Here is a 22171-nt window from a genome sequence, read left to right on the forward strand (position 1 = left end):
TCCCCCCTGATGAAGCTCTTGTAAGAGAGCGACACGCGTAGGGTTGGGGCACTTTTCATGACACCTCATGACTTAAATTCTTGATCCTACTTAGGTGGCTATTGGCTCATGGACCTCTTTTGGTAAATTATTTCTGTCATCTGACCTGTATGTTAGGGGCTTTTTGCCTCCCTCAGAAAGTCCTTGTGTCTTTTTCAGGTCTCGCTATTTTGTACCTGCCATTTATATATTACTATTATACTGCCATTGCATGTATTTGTGTGCCTTGCATCTGCACTTTATTGTTTGGTTCATGGGACAGGTGTCCTGGTGTTTTTAATTGTTTTTAATGGTGTTTTTTTGCACTGATATCTCTATAATAAATATTTTGCTTACTTCTATATTATCTGGTGAGTTGAGTGCTTTATACCTACTCCTTCCTCTTCTTGTGATGGTTTGTTCCATGTGAATGGTAGGGCTCAGTCATAACGGCTACACGCTCCTTACTGTGTCACTGCAACTTCAGCTCTCGTGGTAATCCATACTGTTAATGAGTCATCCTGTCCTGTAATAAGGACCTCATTCTGCTCATTATCTTCACTAAGGCCTCCTCTGCCTGAGATCCAGACTATGGGCTGTGTATTATACTATATGGAGGACTATATGCTGCGCATTCAACTATATGGAGTACTATGGAAAGTTCATTATTCTATGTGGAGGACTATGGACTATGCGTTATAGTATACGGAGGACTATAAACTTGCATTATACTATATGGAGGACTTTGGCTGTGCATTATATATGGAGGACTAGGGGCGGTGCATTATACTATATGGAGGACGATGAGGTTGCATTATATATGACTATGGAGGGTACATGTTATTATATTGAGGATTATGGAGGATGGATTATATTATATGGAGGATTATGGGCGGTGTATTAAACTATATGGTAAACTATGGAGGGTGCATTATATTATAGTGAAGACTATGGGCTGTGCATTATACTATATGGAGGGCTATTGGGGGTGCATTATACTATATGGATAACTATGGGGTGTTCATTATTTAATATAGAGGACTATGGGGTGTTCATTATACAGTATGGAGGACTATGTTTGTACCTTTTAATATATGGAGGACCATGGGGGTGTATTATATATGGAAGACTACGAAGGCTACATTATATTATATGGAGGACTATGGAATGCAGTATATTAAATGGAGGACTATGGAGGGTGCATTATACTATATGAAAGACTATGGTGAGCATATTACATTAAATGGAGAACTATGGGGAGTGTATTATACTATATGGAGGACTATATGGGCCCATTTTTCCATTTGGAGGACTATGGCAGGGTGCATTATACTGTATAAAAGACAATGCGGGGCCCATTATACAATATGGAAGGCTTTGTTGGGGCCATTATAATATTTGGAGGGTTATGTGGGGCCATTATAAAATTTGGAGGGCAAGGATGGAGACTTTATACATTATGGAAGGCTATTTGCAGACCATAATACTGTATGCAAGTAATTATACACTGTGTAGAATTGTGTGGAGTCCATCATATTTTTAGAGGCCTAATGAGAGCTTATACACAGTGTGCAATGGTGTGGAGGTCATTATATTGTATATAAGCTCATTATACTGCATTGTGAGGGGAATCCGGAGATATGACGATACATTATGATATTCAGTCATGTCAGTCAGCCCTCCTGATATCACCCCCCCTCCCTTCTCACACAGAGATCCTTCTCAGATGTCCAACATCTGGAAAGGTGTCAAATCCAATTACACATCCAAGCTAGAGGAAGACCCCCTGGGGGGTTGTGTCCATTCATAGAAGAGAGTGGACAGGAACTTAGCAAAACAAAAGGAAGCTAATCACAGCAGGAATGCATATTCCTGGCTCCGTAATATCATACACAGTTATGAAATTACCGTGCGTCTCAGCCATACACCCCCTACATCGTTAGAATCGGGACTTGAAGCCGCATCTCTGCATACCCTCGATATCTTTGTCGTGCCCTGGGGCGGCGAGATAAAGAAGAGAACTGCGAGTAGGAATCTGGTAGATGAATCGTGCTTAAACTAAAAATCCAGAGGGGACCCGGATGGATCTGGTGACACCAGAACTGTCCTGATTGGACCTCCCAGTCCGGAGTTGCAGATAAAATTCACTTTTGGGATAGTATCTTAGACTCAAGACAGGGGAGGGACAGTGCTCCCTGTGAGGTCACTAAGGTAGAAGGGGACCTAGATTGAGCCAAGTTGATAACCTCAGTGCAGCCATTTTTTAGGTGTTCTTTGCCGGGGGTCACATGTGGATACACCTGTGGAAAAGTTCATTTAATCATGGCCGAACGGCACCCCCCTGTGGCCAGACGCACAAGGTAACTGCTTGAACTGTATGCCTGTTTTTAACCATGCCTTATTTGTAAATGTACTCTGACCTATGTATATCCTGTAGATTCCATATTGTATATATTGTAGTTATAGTGTGCCTTAGGTTGATTAAAATATATAATTAATCTTGGGCTGTTCTGTTATCTCGATCTTGAATCCCACATCTGTGCGCTTGGTTAATAGTTACCATAAATCGGTTGGTGGCAGCGAGTTTGTGCCAAGTATCATTGTGGGGCGGCCAGTGAGATTTAGGGAGGTTTTTATATATTCCGTCCACTGAGGTCGGGGGAATATATACCCTACTCTCACCGGGAGCCCTTCAATCATTGGCATAAGTAGAAGAGCGGCCTCCTTGCTTATTGTCGGGCAATTCCATAATTGGCCTGACTATAAGAGGGGCGCTAGAGAGCACGTCACGTGCTCTGTCTGTCGGTTGGCAGGGTGGTAGAAAGGGGGGGCGTAATTCCCGCTTCCTACCCCCCTGTTCGTGACATATTCCTGACATGTTGGTGGCAGCGGTGAGATTTCGGAGTGACTCCCCCGGCTGTTCATGACATGCATGAAAGGCTGTATAGGGGTCACAGTTGGGGGTTTTACAGTGTTGGGGGTCACCATACTTTGCTGAGGTAGTTTAGCAAGAAATTCACTGTGAGGGTATCATACAATGTTTGTGGGGCACTTTTGTGAGCATTATACTTTATGGGTGCAACGAAAGGGAAATCTAGAGGATTTATAGAAAGATAATTACTTTAAAAGGGCTGAAAAGATGTGACATGCTATTATGTGACCCAGACGAATATTTTTTATTTTTGGGGGGTGGGGGACATTTAGTTCTGCTATGGGACTCAGGAATTCTATGTATGCCCCTGTATACGTGCATGCTGATATAGAGGAGTTCAACAAACAGTGAGTCACTTTGAATCAGAAAATCACTAGTTATGCAAATTAAAAAAAATAATAAAAAACAATATTATATAATTTGCTCAGTTTATCTTGCTTTATGACATGTTAATTACAGATAGTATGGTGCAATGTAAGGTAAAGGTTCACACTAGTGTTTACGGTTTTGCCTAGTGATGTGGATGAAGATGGTGACATCATCCACATTACCGAGCAAAATCTTGTGCCTACACAGAGAACTTGCCCATTTGCGCAAATGCACCTATGTTTTCGGCTCTGCCCGCAACAAACCAGAGCGAAGTGCACCTGCACAAGCTGGCAATATGGAGATTTTGCCCGCCAACGTGGATGATGTCCGAGGTGTCATCCAGGTCACTCACCACAGGAGGAGGGTGAAAGGAGGGACAGGAGGCGCAGATTAGGATCGGATTGGAGAATTTACATATAAGGCGGGAGATTTTATAAAGGTATTTTTGTGCTATATCCTCCCATATACTCACTTATTCTCCTTATTGTGATTGCTGATCTCCTGCCATGGAGTGCTGTTCTAAACCAATTAAAGAGGCAATTTTCTGCAGCCATAAAACTCCCTTGGGATAGGAGGAGTTATTCCCTGATGAAGAAGGCCGTCTTTGCCTTTGAAAGCAACATCCGTTTTTTTTCCCAGCAAGGGCTTCTGTAGGCCAAGCCGTGTTACGTCACACGTTCGCTCTCCCTGCTCCATGTGCCAGGTGGGCAGGTACACCGCAGCCTCACTCTCCACACTACAAGCAGACCGAGACTTCTACTTACAGTGACTCAAAGCCAATCTTTTCATATTGTAATCTGCTGTTATGCATCGCATTCTATCGCAATCTGCAGTAGCGCTGCTCACCTAGTCTGATCAAATCCTCTATCAATTTTCTCACCAGACGTGTCTCAGCACTTCAGGCTTTAACTTCAGAGGAGGGTTTAATTCATGCACTACATCTTTCCAATAATAGGGTAGGCAGAGATTCGTGTGAACTAATCAGCAGTGTGGATCACTAGTGAATATACCTCAGCTTACACTGTTCAATTTGTTCTATTACATAGGAGCCTGTATCCCCTCCCCTTTCATTTACCTATCTGGACCCCACTAGACTAAGGGGCACTTTGCACACCACGACATCGCAAGCCGATGCTTGCGATTCCGAGCGCGATAGTCCCCGCCCCTGTCGCAGCTGCGATATCATGGTGATAGCTGGCGAAGCGAACATTATCACTACGCCAGCTTCACATGCACTCACCTGCCCTGTGATGTCGCTCTGGCCGGCGACCTGCCTCCTTATTAAGGGGGCGGGTCGTGCTGCGTCATAGCGACGTTACACGGCAGGCGGCCAATAGAAGCGGAGGGGCGGAGATGAGCAGGACGTAACATCCCACCCATCTCCTTCCTTCCGCATAGCTGGCGTGAGCCGCAGGACGCAGGTAGGAGATGTTCCTTGCTCCTGCGGCTTCACACACAGCGATGTGTGCTGCCGCTGGAATGAGGAACAACATCGTAACAACGGTCATTTCCAAATTATGGAAATAACCGACGCTACACCGATGATACGATTACAACGATTTAATCGCTTAAGTGCTCGTTAATCGTATCAAAAAGGCTTTAAACACTACGATATCGCCTGCGACGCCGGATGTGCGTCACTTTCAATTTGACCCCACCGACATTGCACCTGCGATGTCGTAGTGTGCAAAGTGCCCCTAAGTGGAAGCGCAGCCTGCACCAGGGTCAGGTAAGTTCTATATTTAATTAGTAATTGGTGCTTTTTATCTGCATAGTTTACACCTTCTGACCCAAGTGGTGTGACTCTATATGCAGTATTAGCGCGGTAGTACTTATTAGATTCTTTGTCTTTTTCTTTGACAGATCCTGGCACGGTCTCTGTCCTCTACCAGCGGCTTCATACTTTTTATTTTGTTGGAATAAAAAGCATTTTTTTATCAGAGTGCTAGTGCTTTTCTGTTATTTATTATTTATGGTAAAATTAACTCTGGAAATGAACTTCTCCCCCTCACCCCAAAAATAATACATTGCAGAATTTGTCTTTTTTTTGCTGTCACCACACTTGTTTCCGCTTTCCTCTATAGCATTTGATAAAATGGATGGTGTCATTCAAAAATACAATTCATCCTGCAAAAAAGAAGCCCTCATTTGGCAATACTGACAGATAAATAAAAACGTTATGGCTTTTGGAATAAGGGGAGGAAAAAACGAAATTGCAAAAATTTAATATTGCTTAAAGGTAATCTGTCAGCAGGTTTTTGCTGCAAGGGTTAACACATAAAATTCAGTGATGGCTGTATTGTCATATTCTGATGTGTTTTTTTTATTTGCTATGTTTGTTTAAGCAGCAGGACCCTTATCATTACAATACTAGGAACTCAAGTGCATGGCAGTCTAACACGCCCCCTACTGTCAATGTACAATCTCCATTGAGAGCCTGGTGTGGGCGGGTGCATCCCTCTGGACTCTGCTACATGATTAAATCTAAGAATTCTGATTGTGTCAGAATGGCTGCAGCCAGTAATCTAAGTGATAGATCGTTGGATTCAGGATCTCTTTTCCTACATCAGATGAGGTAGCAAAAACCTGCTGACAGATTCCCTTTAAAGAGTTAAGGATCCTTGTTTTGAACAAGGCAGGGAGCAGCTAACAAGTAGCATCTCTTGAACTGGCAGGTCCAATACAACCATGTATTATATGGATGGCCAATAATTTAAAGAGTTACTAAACTTTTGTGCACAATGAAGTATACAGCACAGTAGGGATCGAATATTGATACAATAGAAAGTGATAAGCATTCTGCTGTATCTGTGCTCCATTCTTTGTGCTGGCTCAGGCAGGAGCTAAGTGCTCAGCCCTCAGGTGCTGAACACTTCTGTGCCATGTTTTGAGATTTCGGTGGGGGGTCTTATAACCTTGACTCCCAATAATCAGAACGCAGGTTATAAATAAGGGGTATGTCCCCGAAAAACGTAAACCATGTATCTGGGACATCTATGGTTATCTACTTTGTCTAATTTTATAATGGAACAATAAAGGATCAATTTTATTAATATCATTAATGGATGTGCTGGACTTTTCTAGTTTGAACGTACGGATATTTTACCAATTCCTTTTAAAAATGGGCGTACAGTTATGCCCAAATGATGGAACGGAATCAAGAAATGTCTTCTCGCCATCTACAGTGGATGACAGCTGTTGTCTACAGCATATATCCCTCTGCAATGGCCAAGATCCGAATTTCCCCATTCAACATCACACTTGGCAGCATACTTGTTCTCTTACCCTCCTTCCATCAGTGCTGTAGAGTTTGTAAACAGGAAATTGCATAACTTCAGAAACTTGATCCAGAAATCCATCAAAGTTTTGTACAAGTTTCTTGTTCAGGACCAAATGTTGTTTCATTTCTTTATCTCCATTTTTGAATATCACAAAGTTCTGCGAGCTTCCAAGCACAATAGTGTTTTCCCTTCGAAATGGCACAACTTCATTTTGCCGAGAAAGCTGCACGGCCCGGCGTCGTGCACTGATTGGCCTGCTACTTTGCCACAGCAACGGCTTCTTACTCGCTCGATCAAGGTTAATAGGCTTTATCTTTCTTTGATGGGAGCAAATATAGGATTTCCCATCCTCTAGTTCATCTAGTGTGGTTATGTGGTGTATTCCACGTGGAGTTGATATATTTCTAACTCCGAAAGGCAGAGGGACTTTCTTGGACAGACTGTCCAGCAAAGCATCAAATGTCTTAAAAGATCGGTTTGAGACGACCATTTTTATTCCATTAAACCTTGGGTCTCCACTTTTATAGAAACGAATCCTCTTGGTAAAACCTGGATCTGTCATTCGAGAATATCGGGTGGAAGATGCCTGTATACTGTCTGTGGAATTGGCTTTAGCAACTGAGATGGATGATGTCGTTTCACTCATTCTTGGTTCCAATCTAGAAAAAGTGGAGATGACAGAAAAACATATCATTAGGTATCATGCCATGAACGTATCTGAAAGCTAAGATAATATTCAGGACAGTATATCTGAGGAGCCCCAATGATCACTCCTATTCTGTTTACTTTATTATTTTTAAGAAGAAAAGGTTTTTGTTGTCAGAAACATTTTTACAAAGGTACCAGGTTTGATTTATCATTAATTATTTTTTAAGTTAAATAATTTTGCCAAATGTATTAACCAAGCATGAAACAGTGTTTAACATGCTTTACAAGGACACAAATTAGCTAGAGACTAGTGAACCGAAATATGGACTTTGCAAATAATCAGTGTTGGATTTCAGGTGCTTTACGTATGAAGACCACTCAATTAAGCATCGTTGTGCTTGGGTACGCTCGGTGCTCAGCCCAGTGTGAGCTGCTTGCAGTCTCTGAATGGCTCTCACTGGGGGTAAAAATGTTTTCGGATGTAGTGTTCACCAAAAAGAAAAAAAAAACAAACAGCCCTGCCTATTTTGGAAATGCTGTTTATGGCTGCCTGTGTTTGGGCAGAGAGCCAAACTGCCCAATCAATGACTTCCAATGGGGTTCAGGTCAAGTACTGAACTGAACCTTATCTAAAGTCTGGCTGAACTAGCCAAACCTTAACTTCCAGGGGTCTACTCATCTCTAAAAATAGCCCTTATGCTTAGAGATGAGCGGACCCATTGAAGTGGAAGGGAGGTCAAGGCTACGCCACCCCTGCAGAAATGGCAGGCATGCAGGAAAGGTTATTATATGTATTAGTTTACCCTGTTGTAGAACAGCCAGGGGAGGCAGTAGTAGTACAGTGGCGCCAGGCCGCAGCACAGCTGTTTGGTAACCCCTTGTGTCCCAGTCACAACTCCACTGCAGGGATGCTTTCGCTACAGTCTATTGTCCACTGAGACAATGAATCAGACACAAATGCACTTCTTTTAACCAGTGGAACTTTACTTGCATTCACTACATGGATACTTTCAATTTGTATAACATGGGCACAGCTTCTGACCCCAACGGGGTTCCCTCCAGATTCCGTTCCATCATTAAATTTACAGATCGACCACTTTCCTGGCACCTGAGCTCCTTCGTCTACTACTAGGCCCCTCATTCTCCTGTCCGATGTGACACTGTACTAGCCGATTCAAAAAGTCCTTTAGCCACTCCGTCACTGCCACAGGAATTTAGCTTGCGCTATTGAAGGAACTTATTACAACAGCACTCCTCCGCCAGTGCTTCTGGCCAGGACCTACTCTTCTCCTTTAAGAGCCCACTGACCTTCTGTCTTGCTGGGAAATTCATTGGGTTTTTCAATCCAGGAAAGACGGACGCCATGCAAACTGACCAGACTCAATCTCTCTTCTGGGAACGCAGTTACCAACAGTCCTCTAATGAGCAGGACCCCGTGTGTCCGGTGTCAAAGGGTTGACCCTTAGGATCTTCTATAATTAAAGTTTTGGGCTTCTTGCCTCTTTCTCCTATTGGGGACTCTCCTGTCCTTCTCCTACATACTTTTACTATGGCCACCTCCTTAACCGCTTCCTACCTAGAGGTGCCAGGACAGCAGTAACCGGCTCCCCCTGCCACCTAGTGGCCATTTGCAAAGGTACACAGTGCAAACTAATACATATAATAACCCTTCCTGCCTGCTGGCCACTTTTGTAGGTTATAGAAGTTCAGGTTAGCCAGGTTCAGTAGGACTTTAGAAAATGTTCAGTTTAGGACCCAGACTTGACCTGAACCCCAATGAAGGTTACTGATTGGGTAGATCGGCTCTCCTCCCACATACATCCAGCCATAAACAAATCACGGCCAGGGGAGGGAGCCCAGGATTTGTTTGTTTTTATGCACACTACATATAAAAATGTTGTTGTTAAACCCAGTGAGAGCCATTCAGAGACTGTAAGCGGCTCACACTGACCTGATCACCGACTGTACTGCAGCAGAGCGATGCTCAATCGAGTGGTTGGCATGCGTAGAGCATCTGAACGCCAAACTTGGACACTGATTTTTTGTAAAGTCTGTATTCGGTACGAACCTCAAACTTTACAGTTCAGAATCGCTCATCTCTACTTATGTCTATATAATTTATAATTTTACTCTCCTATATTGCCATTATTCTCCACAGCGCTTTACAGACATTGTCATCACTGTTCCCATTGTGACTTATAATTTAGATTTTCTACCAGTATGGCTTTGGAGTATGAGAGGTAGTGGAAGTACTGGAAGTGGTAGTGGAAACCCACACAAACATGGGCAGAACATACACACTCCTTGCAGCCTATTATACATATGTCTAACAGAAACCTAATGTAATACATTGATGTCAGCCATGTTGGACTGTTAAAGATCATTCAAATTTCATTTTTAATATGTTATTTAATATCCTAGGTCTGATCCATGATTTCTGAAGTTTGGGTGTGTAATCCTTTTGAAGGTTTTCTCTTTTGATATTAAAATCAGCATTTTATGAGCCTGACTCATGCTACAGTCATAAAATGCCTATTTTTAAAATCAGATAAAAACACTTTTAAAGTGGAATACAGATCCAATCTGCCATAGATTTTTACAGTTAGCACATCTGCCTCCTCAGGTCTAAGAGATGTATATAATAATGTGTGCAGTTTGCATAGTAAAAGGTGTTTGAACAATCTACTTCAATAAAATGTCTGTTTTTATTGATAGGACACTTATTGGTACAAAAGTACAAACTTGATTAAATTGGAGTCTTAAGCTGGGGTCACACTAAACGACAGCGACAATGACGTCGCTGTTACGTCACCATTTTCTCTGACATAGCAGCGACCTTGTAAGTCGCTGTTATGATCGCTGCTTAGCTGTCAAACACAGCAGCCGAAGCAGCGATCATAACGACACGCGTCGCTGTGCTGCAACATGTGCAGAGAGCAGGGAGCCGCGCACACTGAGCGCTGGCTCCCTGCTCTCCTAGCTACAGTACACATCGGGTTAATTACACGATGTGTACTGCAGCTACATGTGCAGAGAGCAGGGAGCCGCGCACACTGCTTAGCGCTGGCTCCTTGCTCTCCTAGCTACAGTACACATCGGGTTAATTACACGATGTGTACTGCAGCTACATGTGCAGAGAGCAGGAGCCGGCGCTGGCAGCGTGAGAGCGGCTGGTAACGAAGGTAAATATCGGGTAACCACCTTGGTTACCCGATGTTTACCTTGGTTACAGCTTACCTCAGCTGCCAGATGCCGGCTCCTGCTCCCTGCTCGCTTCATTTCGTCGCTCTCTTGCTGTCACACACAGCGATCTGTGCGTCACAGCGGGAGAGCGACGACCAAAAAATGAAGCTGGACATTCAGCAACGACCGGCGACCTCACAGCAGGGGCCAGCTCGTTGCTGGATGTCACACACAGCGACAGCGACGGGACGTCGCTGCAACGTCACAGAAAATGGTGACGTAGCAGCGACGTCGTTGTCGTTGTCGCTGTGTGTGACACCACCTTTATACAAAAAATATCAGGGTACCCTAATCTGATCAATGGATGTACTATATATGTTTATTGGTCCTTAGATGTTAGCCCTTGTCAACAATTAAAGGGAATCTGTTACCACTTTTTTGGCGTATAAGCTTCGGCCATCACCACCGGGCTCCTATATACAGCATTCTAACATGCTGTATATAAGAGCCCAGGCTGCTGTGAGAACATAAAAAACACTTTATAATACTTACCTAACGGTTGTGCGGTGTGCCATATGGGTGTCTCCGTTCTCCGGTGCTGGTGCCTCCTCTTTCAGCCATCTTCGTCCTCTTTCTGAAGCCTGTGTGCATGACTCGTCTACGTCATACACACTCGCCGATCCAGCGCAGGCACACTACAATACTTTGCTCTGCCCTGCTCAGTTGCTCAGAGCAGATCAAAGTGCGGCTGCTCAGGACCTGAATGCCGGCGAGTGTGGATGACGTCGGACGTGTCATGCACTGCAGCTAGAGAAGAAGGAGGCCGAAGATGGCCGAAAGAGGCGGCGCCGGCACCGGAGAATGGAGTCACCCATATGGCCCACTGCATGACCGTTATGTAAGTATTATAAACTGTTTTTATGTTCTCACAGTGGCCTGGGCTCTTATATACAGCATGTTAGTATGCTGTATATAAGAGCCCGGTGGTGGTGGCAGCAGCTTCTATGCCAAAAAAGTGGTGACAGGTTCCCTTTAACCACATAATGAAATAGAGAAGTAACTATTAAAGAGGTTGTCCACTTTTATATTTATGGCAAATCCTTAGGATAGGTCATCAATGTCTGGTCAGCTGGGATCCGACACTCCCCACCTCCAGCTATCAGCTGTGCTCAGTCCTGGCGGCGGCAGCAGGCAGCCGGAAATGTTCAGTTCTGGCGCTGCTCCGTCTTCTGATAGCCGGGTACTTCATATCCGCCTCCTAATGATTAGAATAGGAGGTGGATGTGCAATAGCCAGCAACGGCCAATATCAGAAAATGGAGCAGCGCCAGAACTGAACATTTCCCACTGCTTGCTGCTGCCACTGGAACTGAACACAGCTGATAGCTGGTGTTGCGGGGTGTCGTACTCCAGCTGAACAGACATTGATGACCTCTCCTAAGGATATGCTATCAATGTAGAAGTAGTGGACAAGCTATTTAAAGGTGTATTCCAATCTAAAAAATCTGTGGTATATTGGCAGAATAAATTCATACTGGCCAATTCCCTAAACATCACACAGCCTGTCAAAGGAGTTGGAAAGTCCCATGGTCACCACTAAAGCCTCTTAAAAAATACTGAAGAACAAGTTTTGTGAGGCTACATTGGCTAACAAATGTGGATTCAGGTAGAATGGAAAAGGTGAGGTAGATGTATGAAAGGAGAATCTCGAAAAAGGGAATTCACTATGACAAAGGGTAGCTACACGCCCGTCAGTGTTTTTCTATGGATTAATAGTAACAATACTACAAAAAGTTGAGATGTCTGATAAATTCGGCTCCTGTGAAGGTTCATCTCCTGAGCTCCAACTCGATTCTGCTGTAAGCGGAGAGGTGGCTTTGTAAGCTCGGTTCTCTCCTATCCATCCTATGAACCAAATAACATCCGGTGGAAATATATTTATATATATATTGATCATATCTCAGAAACAGGACAGATATGTTTGTAGCTAGGAATATTTTGTTATATACTGTACAGATTTTTGTTTACATCCTCATTTACACAGGAAAACATTTTGATCACAGCCTGTCTGGAGCTCAAGGCCTTAAATATTAAGGAATAACTTCTGCTTTTCATTTCCTACCTGCAGAATTCAGATATTTCTTAAGGGAAACCATCAATTTTATTTTCTAATATTCAAAAGCAGCTTGTGAAAAATATATATTTTTTTATAAGCTTTATTTTCTTTCTGATTATAGATTTCTTTATTTTTTTATGTTGGTCACCACCTTTCTTTTAATTGCCTTTAAAGAGATGATGTACAACAATTTCATGGAACATAGACAGTGATAGACAGGGTCCGACTCATTGACTTCTATAGAACAGTTTTTCTTTTGTATAGTATCTATACTAAGGTCATTTTGCAGGAAGGGGGGAGAAGAAATGTGACAATCATTATTATGAATGGTTGATTTTGTGTTATCTCCTGTATATAGGGGATAACAATATCCTATCATTAATGATAATAAGATGAATGCTGAAAAGCAACCTGGACAGGACTGGAGGAATCTGCTTAATATTAATACAAGTGATCATAGTGAAAATTGAAAAATGTTAGAATTGTTTTTACTAAAGTAATAATAAGATTAAAGAAAAAAAGGATAGGATAAAAGAAAATAAAGGTAAAAGTGTACCATAATGGACCAAATTAATGTAATGTCTCCTTAATGAAGACTAACAGGACTTAGCTACTGTACATTATGCCACCCCACACCATAATCTACTGGTGCAGGACCACTAGAATCAGCATTGCCCTCTGTCAATGTATGTAAAGTGCTATGGAATTAATAGCGCTAATTAAATGAATAAATTATTATTATTATTATTGCCTCCAGGCCATCCCCGGCCATCATTGCATCCAAGACAAAAGTTGGACTCATTGCAGAAGAGGATAGACCTCCATTCCATTCCCATTGTTCTACTTGAGCTTCCTATCTCCATTTGGAGACCATGTTAACAGTGCCATGAAAAGGTTTTCACTAGTAAACACTGCACCGGTACTATTCCCTGGATTATGTTGTGGGATGTCAGAGTATACCATTGTTGGGCCCCTCTAGTCTTCATTCCAGGAATACAAAGAGCTCGGTGCTCCATTGATTTGATTATGAAACAAGTGGTATGGCGATTTCTCCTAAGTGTCTCTGGATTCATTTTGCAACAGAACAACACCAGGCCGCATGTTTCTTGTGCTACTGTGAGCAGTTTGCATGGCTTATAGTGCTTCCCTGGCCTATAGCATCTTCCGAGTAAACTGCCAACAGGAGATCTTGATGATTTGCATGCCTAATTGCAGAAGATTCCTCGGACCAGTAAAAACCTCATTGACAGCAACCAAGCCATGTTAATTTTTTTTATTTCTGTTTGTGTTGCGCATACTCAATACTGAAAAAACTGAGAGGTTTTCAAAATATTGTTTTCATTTTTCATCATTTGCATATCATTAAATAAGTTACACACAACCCTAACTCATTTTATTTTTTATTCATCAATCGTGTTATAAAGTGCCATGAAATGCATCCATACTGTTATTATAGTAATATAAACCTGGTATCATGCAGATAGCAGCACTTGGTGTCTGCCAGCAGCAGCTCTGATGTTTACATCCATCACTTCCTCTCCCCAGGCTTTTTGTGCTCTGTTGCTACAAGATCCATACAGTCTAGAAGGCTGTTTTCCAGCAATTAGCTTGCACCCTCCCTTCTCCACCCTGTGCTGCTGAAGATATAGTGAGATACCACCTGTTAGAGCAGCCCAGGGTAGGTACCAGCCCATCTGGCAATTGCCAGATAGCCAGTGGAGCACTGCCACTGTGTTTTGTCTACAAATTTCAGCACTTTTCAGCTCTCCAGGTCAGGGATTGGATTGTTTAAACCCTTTGCTTTTGAAATGCAGATCACAGCACTTAATTAGGTGTCAGCCCCTGCTGTTAATGCTGAATGAAACTGTCAGCTCAGTTTGCATGAGGCAGAATTGTGATTCACTCCTCAACATACATCATGAGGATCCCAGTGACAACTTCCTTTCAGTTTGTCTGATTTCTGTGCCGGAAAAGGAGGTATTGGATATAACAGAAAAAGAAAAAGACTCAGCATAACAATCCAGTACAGTGTGATCCCTCCTGAGATGTTCTCAAAGAAGCTATACATCCAATAGAAGTATATTACAAAAGGTATTGTTTAGAAGAACTATGATATATAGCTTTGGGGATGAAAAAGTAGTGTAAAACCCCTTTAACTTGTTTAATTACTCTGTGATTTCCATAGCTTCATGACAATTCCTTCTTGATGTTGAAATTTCTATGTTAATGATTGTATTTGTCCTGTTACAGTAAGGGCGGCTTTGCACGTTGCAACATCGCACGTGCGATGTCGGTGGGGTCAATTTTAACCTCATAACGACGGCCGTACGACTTAAAGCGGCGGCAAAACAGGGTACTTATTCTGTTCCGCCGCTTTAAAGCGGCGGCCCGAAAAAACCCTGTAGCGCCCCCCAGCGACCGAAAATCTCGGGGGTTTCAGCTACCGGGGGTAGCTGAGACCCCCCAGATTATGAATCGGGGTGTTTTTTTTGGACCCCGATCATGTGATGGGCGGTATACACCGTATACCGACGAACACATGAAAAAAAAGAAATGGCCGGTAAAACTGATTTCTTTTTCATCTGACATGATCAAACATGTCAGATGAGAAAGAAATCTAACCCCCTAGTGCCCCCAAAGCCCCCGGTACCGGAGAGTCCCCCCACCCCCACCCCTACCCCCACCGGACATCCAAAATGGCGCCGAAGCGCACAGAAAACTGCCGCCTGCGCCGGCTCTGCAGTCATTTCCCTCCGATCTGAAATGATCAAACATTTCAGATCGGAGGGAAATGTCCTCCCCCTGACCCCTCCTCCGGTCCACCGGAGCCCTCTGGTCACCGGAGCCCCCTCCGGTCTCCAGAGCCGCCTCCCCCCTCCCCCCTCCGGAGCGTGGAAGATGGCGGCGCACAGCGCGCGGCCGCCTTCATTCTGCTCTTTCTGCCGCATGTGACACGTCACATGCGGCAGAAAGGTGTCCCCAGGTCCCACTAGGTCACCCCCCGTCACCCCCCCCCCCAAGCCCCCGGTTATACGTTACCTGTCTGCCGCTCCGGGCCCGCGATCGCCGCCTCCTTCTTCTTCAATGCTGGCAGCGCATGCGCAGACAGCGGCTGTCAGCTGGATCCCTGCAAGCAGGAATCCTGCTGATGTCGCTGATGCACAGGCTCCACTGTGGACCGGGGGAGGGTGAGCGCAGTGATCTGCAGCCACACTCCTCACATGGAGAGGCTGCTGTTCCAGAAAATGGGGGGTACGTTCTGTGAGCGTGCCCCTCATATTCTGGAATGAGGTTACTGCAGGTCACTCTGCCCTAGGTTGGACCGGGGCAGTGTGAGTGCAGTATTCTCAGATTACTGCACCCACACTGCTCATGGAGAGCTTGCTCTTCCAGAAAATGGGGGATACGTTCCCTGAACATGCCCCCCATATTCTAGAAGATCCAGAGCCGGCGTGGGACCTCCAAAATGGATTACAGCGACCGGAATTTCTTTATTTTCAATAAATTGGTAAAAGAGGAATGTTTCGGGGAGTGTTTTTTCAAATAAATTTTTTTTTTGTCTTTTTTTTTTCTATTACTGACTGGGTTAGTGATGTCGGGTATCTGTTCAGATGCCGTGACATCACTAACCCCAGGGCTTGATGCCAGGTGACATTACAGCTGGTATCAACCCCATATATTACCCCGTCTGCCACCGCACCAGGGCGCGGGATGAGCTGGGGCGAAGCGCCAGGATTGGCGCATCTAATGGATGCGCCACTTCTGGGGCGGCTGCGGCCTGCTATTTTTAGGCTGGGAAGAGTCCAATAACCATGGCTCTTCCCACCCTGAGAATACCAGACCCCAGCTGTCCGCTTCACCTTGGCTGGTGATCTAATTTGGGGGGGACCCCACGTTTTTTTTTTTTTTAAAAAACGCCTGGGGAGCCCTCCAAATTGATCACCAGCCAAGGTGAAGCTGTCAGCTGTGGTTTGCAGGCTACAGCTGTCTGCTTTACCCTAGCTGGCTATCAAAAATAGGGGGGACCCCACGTCGTTTATTTTAATTATTAATTTTTTGGGGGGCTAAATACAAGGCTAGGCACCCTTTAGTGCCACATGAAAGGCACTAAAGGGCGCCAGCTTAGAATATGCAGGGGAATGGGACGTTATATTTGTTTGACATCTATCCATTCATCCATTGTAGCATTTTACGCTGTGTGCCCACAATCAGGGTTTGCAGCGTTTTGGGCGCAGAGTGTTTTCCCTGTGTCCATAACGCTGCGTTGTGCAGTAGAAGCACAGTGGAAGGATTTTTAGAAATCCCATGCCCAATGTGCTTCTTTTCTCCGCAGCATAAACCGACCTGTGGCGTAGCTTCCCGAGCCTCAGCATGTCAATTTATGCTGCGGAGATGAGTGTTCTCTGCAGGTAGCATAGAGCTCCACAGCGGCCTGAACCCAAATCGTGGGCTTGGGCAGCTGCGTTCTCCCGTGGACAACACTCACATCTCTGCAGGAGGCTGACACTGTGTACTAGATGCCGTGTCGCTGGATCATGGCCACATAGCCTAACAGTGAGACATTTGTTGCTACAGCAACATTTTTGTGAAGTACCTGTGGATTCAAAATGCTTACTATACTCCTGAATAAAATCCAGTTTCCAAAATGGGGTCACTTGTGGGGGTTTTCTGATGTATAGGTACCCAAGGGGCCCTGCAAATGTGACATGGTGCCCGCAATTTATTTCAACTTTTCCAGAATTCAAATGGTGCTCCCTCCATTCCAAGCCCTCTCATTTATCCAAACAGAGGTTTTTGGCCACATGTGGGGTATCCCTGTGCTCATAAGACATTGGATAACAACCTGTGGGGTCCACGGTTTGTTGTTGTCTCTTGAAAAAGTGAGAAATTTGATGCTAAAGCAACAGTTTTGTGAAAAAAATGAAAATTTTCAATATGGCAACCTAAGCTTATCAAATTCTGTGAAGTACTCGTGGATTCAAACTGCTCACTATACACCTTGATAAAAGCCTTGAGGTGTCTTGTTTCCAGAATGAAGTCACTTGTGGGGGACCGCCACTGTTTAGGCACCTCAGGGGCTCTCCAAATGCAACCTGGCGTCCGCTATTGATTCCAGCCAATTTTGCAGTCAAATGGCACTCCTTCCCTTCCGAGCCCTGCCATGCGCCCAAACAGTTGATTTCCACCACATATAAGGTATCGCCAAACTCAGGAGAAATTGCACAATAAATGTTAAGCTGAATTTTTTCCTTTTACTCTTGTAAAAAAAAAAGCTACCTGGTTGAAATAACAATTTTGTGGTAAAATTTTATTTTTTTTTTTTCATGGCTCAACGTTATAAAATTCTGTGAAGCACCTGGGGGTTCAGGGTACTCACCAAACATCTAGATAAATTCCTTGAGGGGCCTAGTTTCCAAAATGGGGCCACTTGTGCGGGGTTTCTGCTGTTTAGGTACCTTAGGGGACCTCCAAATGCGACATGGTGCCCGCAATCTTTTTCAGCCAAATTTCCTTTCTAAAATTCAAATATTGCTCCTTTCGTTCCAAGCCCTCCCATTTGTCCAAACAAAGGTTTCAGACCACATGTGAGGTATCACCGCGCTCATAAAAAAGTGGTTAACAAACCTTGAGGTCAAATTTTTGGAATTACCTCTTGAAAAAGTGAGAAAATTGATGCTAAAGCAACATTTTTGAGAAAATTATTAAAATTTTCAATATGACAACGTAACGTTAACAAAATCTGTGAAGTACCTGTGGATCCAAAATGCTCACTATACCCCTAGATAGAAGCCTTGAGGGGTCTAGTTTCCAAAATGGTGTCACTTGTGAGGGATTTCTTCTGTTTAGGTACCTTAGCGGACCTGTAAATGCAGCATGGTGCTCGCAATCTATTTCAGCCAAATTTGCTTTCCAAAATTCAAATATTGCTCCTTCTGTTCCGAGCCCTCCCATTTGTCCAAACAGAGGTTTCTGACCACATGTGGGGTATCGGCGCGCTCATAAGAAAGTGGGGAACAAGTTTTGGGGTCCATTTTGTTGTGTTATTTCTTCTAAAAGTGAATAAATTTGGGTTAGAGCAACATTTTTAGGTAAAATTTAATTTTTGCTTTTTTTCATTCCACATTGCTTTTGTTCATGTGAAGCACCTGAAGGGTTAATAAACTTCTTGAATGTGGTTTTGAGTACTTTGGGGGGTGCAGTTTTTAGAATGGTGTCACTTTTGGGTATTTTCTGTCATCTAGGCCTATTGAAGTCACTTCAAATGTGATGTGGTCCCTAAAAAACTGGTTTTGTAAATTTTGATGTAAAAATGAGAAATTGCTGATAAACTTTGAACCCCTCTAACTTCCTAACGAAAAAAAATTTTGTTTCCAAAATTGTGCTGATGTAAAGTAGACATGTGGGAAATGTTATTTATTAACTATTTTGTGTCACAGAAATCTCTGGTTTAACGGTATAAAAATTCAAAAGTTGAAAATTGCTAAATTTTCAAAATTTTTGCCAATATTCAATTTTTTTCATAAATAAACACAAAAAATATTGTCCTAAATTTGGTACTAACATGAAGTCCAATATGTGACGAAAAAACAATCTCAGAATCACCGGGATCCGTTGAAGCGTTCCAGAGTTATAACCTCATGAAGTGACACTGGTCAGAATTGCAAAATTTGGTCTGGTCATTAAGGTGAAAATTAGCTCCGTCACTAAAGGGTTAAAGTGACGCACATCCGGCATTACTTTCGATATCATAGTGTGTAAATCCTAGATGATCCGATTAACGAGCGCAAAAGCGTCGTTATTGTATCATCGGTGTAGGCTTCGACTTTTTCAAAATGACGCTGCCGCGACAGGTATGATGTTGTTTCTCGTTCCTGCGGCAGCACACATCGCTGTGTGTGAAGCCGCAGGAGCGAGGAACATCACCTTACCTGCCGCCGGCGGCTATACGGAAGGAAGAAGGTGGGCGGGATGTTTACATCCTGCTCATCTCCGCCCCTCCACTTTGATTGGCCGCCTGCCTTGTGATGTCGCTCTGACGTTGTACGACCTGCCCCCTTAGGAAGGAGGCGGGTCGCCGGCCAGAGCGACGGCGCAGGACAGGTGAGTGCATGTGAAGCTGGCGTAGCGATAATGTTCGCTACGCCAGGAATCACAAGATATTGCTGCTGCGACGGGGGCGGAGACTATCGCGTGCGACATCGCAGCATCAGCTTGCGATGTCGCAACATGCAAAGCCTGCCTAAGTGTATGCAACAGACTGTAAATGACAGCAGACAGACCCAACATAACAATGGTGCTAATTAGAGACGAGTGAACCCGAACTGTAAAGTTCATACCACGCACAGACTTTGGAGTTTGGGTGCTCTATGTATGCCAACCACTTGATCAAGCATTGGGGTGCTCTGGTATGCTCAGTGCTCAGCCCAGTGGGAACCACTTGCAGTCTCTGAATGGCTCTTATGGGTGGTAAAAATAATGTTTTTGGATGAAGTGTGTGCCTCAAAAAACAAATGGAAAAAAAAACCTTCCCTCCCCTGAAAATGCTCTGTTTATGGCTGGTTGCATGTAAGCGGAGAGCTGAACTGCCTAATCAGAGACTTCCAATGGGGTTTAGGCTCCAGGATCAAGTTCAGGTCAAGTTCGTGACCGGAACTGTACTTTATCTAAAGTCCGGCTGAACCCAGCGAACCCAAACTTCCATGAGTCCGCTCATTTTTAGTGCTGGTGCAAATTAGCAATTTTCAACTGGTGGTCCGCATTGAAAAAAAAAATCATAATGTTCACCTGTCACTGACGTTTCCCATTATTATGAGACTTGTGACAGGTTTGGGCTCTGAGTATCACTTAGCTTTGTGAGACTCTGGAGATTAAATGTGTTTTCCTTTGCTTTGGTGTGTAAGGGTTAATGTCAGTTTTGTTGGCAGTAGCTTTCTATCAGTTCATGTCAGGTGCAGCTGCTCAGTGACCACGCCATCACCTTAAAATAGCGTCAATTCCCATCAACCTTTACTGTTGATAGAATCCATTCTTTCCTGGCCTCCTAGGTGAAGGAGCTGCTGAGGTTGTGACCTGATCCCATCCGTCTGCTGCCTCGGAGTCTGGCTGCAACTGTGGATTTGGTGTTTGTATCCTTTTTTCCCCTGTTTGTCTTCGTACCCTTCATGTTGTATTAGTACAGTGGTGGGACTAGTGTTCCTCCCCAGCCAACTCAATAACCAGGGTTAATTGCATAACTTGCTAGGGTTCAAGGTATCCTGCTCGGCGACAGGTTAAAAGAACCTATATAGGGCTGGCTTGGAAGTGCAGGGTACAGCTGCAGGTGAGTGCAGGAAGTGTCCCATCTTCCCCTCCCTAGCGGCAGGGTTCGCTGTTGTTAAAGTGCCCCGACTGGCCCCCTTTTGTAAGTATTTTTTTTGTAGTGCGCCAGACATCCATAGGTCTGAGCGTAACTGTCATGCAGTGTAATTGGACTTCGCTGACTACGAGCGTGACAGCACCATTCTAGTCAGGTTTACAGAACAGAATAATGCATGTATTGGAAGGCAGCTATGGTACCCATCCGCAATGCAGACGAGCTACACACAAGTCAGTCGCAAATGCAATTTGATGAAATGACAGGCCCACTTTTCTATACAGCTGCCTGAACCCAGCCTAAGGCGAAGTTCACACAAAGTTCAGCGTTACATTCAGTGGAGACATGCCAAGCCAAACATATGCCCCAGACACATGCTACAGTATGCCAATAAAGTGTGATATGTCAGCAATCTATCCTCATGGAAAAAGCAAAAACCATATAGGATAGCATTCTATACACTTGTGGTATAAGTATTCCAGCCAAACAATAATTCACTTCTTGGCATGCTCGCAGTTTGATTGGACTTGTAGTTTAATAATGGCTGTATAAAAATGTTATAAATAAGTGAAATTCTCCGGTAGTATTAACAAATTCTGTGTGCACAACCTCATATTCAATTTTAATTGACCTTGTTAAATCAGAGACAACTTAACCCTCCTTTCCACTTTGCCTTCATGACAAACTGCAGAGGCACTCGGCCAGTAAACATGTCATGCATATTAAAGTCACACGTAATTCCTCGCTTTACTATGCATTGAGCAGTGGAGCTTATTTAATTGAAATACATACCAGCAATTACCAGTGTAGCTTATAATTACAATATATAGAACATAGAGTGTGACAAGGGCAATCTTCAGGGGATGATTCTAGTTAAACATTTATATCAGTCTGCAGCCGCATATAAATATGGATGATGCTCCTTTTGAAGGAGTTTCTACTGTTCCCAGGCCGTCTTCTATCCTCTCACCTACATGTTGCAGCTGACCTGTCATGTGCTCTTGATCTTGACTTTATTTTTTTTTTAGTTATTTAGTGATTTATGCTCTATAATAAAAGAAAAAATAATGCAAAAACAAAAATTGTTTCCAATTAAACTGCTTTCTAGCAGATGCCATACATTTCTTCCCAGCATATCACTGCATAGAGAATCTAGCACAGCGGTAATAACAGTGAATGATCAAGGACTTTGTCTCAGGCCTTGGTTCCACTTGCGTTGTGTACAGACGAGTGTAATCCAATAAAACAACGGATTGCACTCGCACCAGTGCA

General features: G+C 43.8%; 1 protein-coding gene across 1 annotated transcript in view; it reads right to left on the reverse strand.

The window, feature by feature from the left end:
* Nucleotides 1-7246, reverse strand: part of RP1 (RP1 axonemal microtubule associated) — a 752859-nt gene extending 745613 nt beyond the window's left edge. The window contains exon 1 of the mRNA XM_075316343.1: nucleotides 6605-7246. Coding sequence (XP_075172458.1) covers nucleotides 6605-7246 — 642 coding nt within the window. The remainder of the gene's footprint in view (nucleotides 1-6604) is intronic.
* Nucleotides 7247-22171: the final 14925 nt, after the last annotated feature.

Source organism: Anomaloglossus baeobatrachus, chromosome 6, assembly GCF_048569485.1.
Source record: "Anomaloglossus baeobatrachus isolate aAnoBae1 chromosome 6, aAnoBae1.hap1, whole genome shotgun sequence".
NCBI classification, from domain to species: Eukaryota; Metazoa; Chordata; class Amphibia; order Anura; family Aromobatidae; genus Anomaloglossus; species Anomaloglossus baeobatrachus.